General features: G+C 68.2%; 1 protein-coding gene across 1 annotated transcript; it reads left to right on the top strand.

Moving 5' to 3' along the window:
- The first annotated feature begins 233 nt into the window (after positions 1-233).
- Positions 234-2,597, top strand: VPS72 (vacuolar protein sorting 72 homolog). Its single transcript, XM_038168009.2, has 6 exons — positions 234-452; positions 548-700; positions 1,044-1,155; positions 1,261-1,440; positions 1,529-1,670; positions 1,932-2,597. The coding sequence occupies exons 1-6, from the start codon at positions 336-338 to the stop codon at positions 2,320-2,322; spliced, it is 1,095 nt and encodes a 364-aa protein (XP_038023937.2). The 5' UTR covers positions 234-335; the 3' UTR covers positions 2,323-2,597.
- The last annotated feature ends 98 nt before the right edge of the window (positions 2,598-2,695 follow it).

Genomic DNA, 2,695 nt, shown 5'->3' with positions numbered 1-2,695 from the left:
CCTCCTCCTCCTCCTCCTCCTCCGCCGCCGGCTCGCGCCCGGCCCCGCCCCCCGCACCCGGCCCCGCACCCGGCCCCGCACCCGGCCCCGCCCCCGCCGCTCCGGCCCTCACCACTCAGGCGCGGGTGCGGGGGGAGGGAGAGGCGCACGCACTGCCGGGGCGGCTCCGCCCCCCCACACCCCCGCTCCCAACTTGGACTCGCCCGCTCAGCGCATGCGCCCGGAGAGGAGGGGGGGGGTTGGGGAGGGGAGGGGAGGAGGCGGCCCCGCAACTGAAGCCGTTGGCGCGCGGTGTGACGTCACGCCGCCCCCCGTGACGTCACGGCGCCGCCGCCATGAGCCTGGCCGAGGGCCGCGCCCCGCGCCGCACGGCCGGGAACCGCCTGTCCGGGCTGCTGCAGGCCGAGGAGGAGGACGAGTTCTACCAGACCACCTACGGCGGCTTCACCGAGGTGCGGGGGGGCCGGGAGGGGCTGCGGGGCGGGACGGGGGCTGGGGGGGGCCGGGGGGGGCCGCGGTGTCAGCCCCGGGCCCTCCGTCCCCGCAGGAGTCGGGCGACGACGAGTACCGGGGCGATCAGTCGGACAGCGACGATGAGGTGGACTCCGACTTCGACATCGACGAGGGCGAGGAGCCGGCCAGCGACCAGGACGACAGCGAGCCCAAGAGGCGGCGCCGCATCATCACCAAGGCCTACCGGGTGAAGGGGGAACGGGGGGCACCGGGAGGGGGGGGCTCTGAGGGAGGGGGCACCCGGGGGGGGGGCACCGGGGGAGTGAGGGCCGGAGGGGGGCACCTGGGGGGGGCACCGGGAGGGAGGACACTGGCACCGGGGGAGGGGGGCTCCGGGGGCACAGCACAGGGCCCCCCTCGAACAGCTGCCGGCCCCCTGGGAGGGGCTGCGGCCGTGTCCCAAGGGGGGCGGCCAGGACTCGGCAGGGAGGAGACGCTCCCCATGGGTTGGGGAATGCGGCACGGTGCCCCCCGAGGGGGTCTCATCTAAGCCGGGCCTTTCCCCTTCCTCACACTGCCCAACGCTGCAGGAGCCCCTCAAGAGCCTTCGCCCCAAGAAGGCCGATGCCCCCAGCAGCAGCTCCCAGAAGGCCCGAGAGGTGAAATCGGCCCCGCTGGAGCTCCAGGATGAAGTGGCAGACAGTGAGTGCACACAGGCTGGGACGCGCGTGCCCCCGGGCTGGAAACGTGCTCCCGGCTGCAGGGAGCTGTGTCGGGGCCCGCAGTGAGCTCTGTCCCCCGCTGCAGGCCGGAAGCACATGCGGCAGTCGACAACAGAGCACACGCGCCAAACCTTCCTGCGCATCCAGGAGCGTCAGGTGCAGTCCAAGCGCAAGAAGGGCGGCCCCAACTACGACCGCCCCCTGACACAGGAGGAGCTGCTGGAAGAGGCCAAGATCACGGAGGAGATCAACCTCCGCTCCCTGGGTGAGCAGGGCACGAGGAGACACGGGGAGGGGTTGTGAGTGTGAAGGGGGTGCTGAGCCTCACCCGTGGCACGGCCTTACTTTCCCAGAGAACTACGAGCGTCTGGAGGCTGACAAAAAGAAGCAGGTCCAGAAGAAGAGGAAGTGTGTGGGGCCTGTCATCCGGTACTGGTCTGTCACCATGCCCCTCATCACGGAGCTGGGCAAGGAGGAGAACGTGGATGTGGAGGGGTAGGTTGGGGTCACCTCGATGGGGTCCTGATGGTTCCCCCCGACACTGCACGTGGCCAGACCCGTCTGTCCCAAGTTCCCATCCTTTATTCCACCCTGGGCTCTTTTCTACCACAGCAGGAGGCAGACGGGTTTGGGGCAGTGCTCCAGAGCCCCACAGCCCCGTGTTCTGCTCCTGCGGGACAGCACTGCCTCGTGTGGGAGCTCTCGGGGTTTCCCTGGCCCCGCGCGTCTCCTCAGAGCTGACTCTGGCCCTTCCAGGTTGGACCAAGACCTGCAGCAGGCAGAGGCGGCCCCAGCTGCGGCTCCGGCCTCTGCCGGGAAGTGCTCCCGCACCTTCATCTCCTTCACCGACGACGAGACCTTCGAGCGCTTCTTCCCCAAAGCGAAGCCGCCGCGGCTGCCGGTGAGGGAGATCTGCCCCGTCACCCACAAGCCGGCCGTCTACCGCGACCCCATCACCGACATCCCCTACTCCAACATCCGCGCTTTCAAAATCATCCGCGAGGCCTACAAGAAGTACATCACGGCGCACGGGCTGCCCAGCGCCGCTGCCTCCGCCGCCCTGGGGGCCGCCCCCCCCGGCCCCGACCCCGGTGTCCGTGCCACCCGCCAGAAGATCATCATCAAGCAGAGCGTCCCCGCCACCTGAGGGCCTGTGGCCACACACGGACGGCTCTGGATCGTTCTTGGGCGTGCCCCAGCTCACGTGGGCGATGGTTTGTTGCTCTATTTATCGACTTTATACTTTTTTTTTTAATAAAAAAAGAAAAATCCTAGTAATAAGCATCCAACAAAGCCAAGCATGCAGACACTCATTTCCACTGCTACGCAAGCAGCGCCTGCAACTCTGCAAGACCCTACGGTAAACAGCGTGTGCAGCCCCCTGGTTTCTGGGAGACCCTACAATAAACAAGTAGAACCTCAGTGCTGCGTGTGGGGCCGTGGGAGCCCCTGGTCCCTGCTGAAGACAAGTGCAAACCCCCACCCAACCCCACCCAAACACGACTCTGCTGAATGAGGAG

Source organism: Anas platyrhynchos, chromosome 26 (genome assembly GCF_047663525.1).
Source record: "Anas platyrhynchos isolate ZD024472 breed Pekin duck chromosome 26, IASCAAS_PekinDuck_T2T, whole genome shotgun sequence".
NCBI lineage: Eukaryota > Metazoa > Chordata > Aves > Anseriformes > Anatidae > Anas > Anas platyrhynchos.
Note: the sequence above shows the minus strand (reverse complement) of the source record. Positions and strands in the feature narration are given on the sequence as shown.

What these genes read in the sequence shown, in the direction of transcription:
- VPS72 (XM_038168009.2), top strand. Translation starts at nt 336, where the DNA reads ATGAGCCTGGCCGAGGGCCGCGCCCCGCGCCGCACGGCCGGGAACCGC. An exon ending in TCATCACCAAGGCCTACCGG is followed by an intron (nt 701 to 1,043) that starts GTGAAGGGGGAA and finishes CCAACGCTGCAG; the next exon opens with GAGCCCCTCAAGAGCCTTCG. An exon ending in GAGAACGTGGATGTGGAGGG is followed by an intron (nt 1,671 to 1,931) that starts GTAGGTTGGGGT and finishes TGGCCCTTCCAG; the next exon opens with GTTGGACCAAGACCTGCAGC.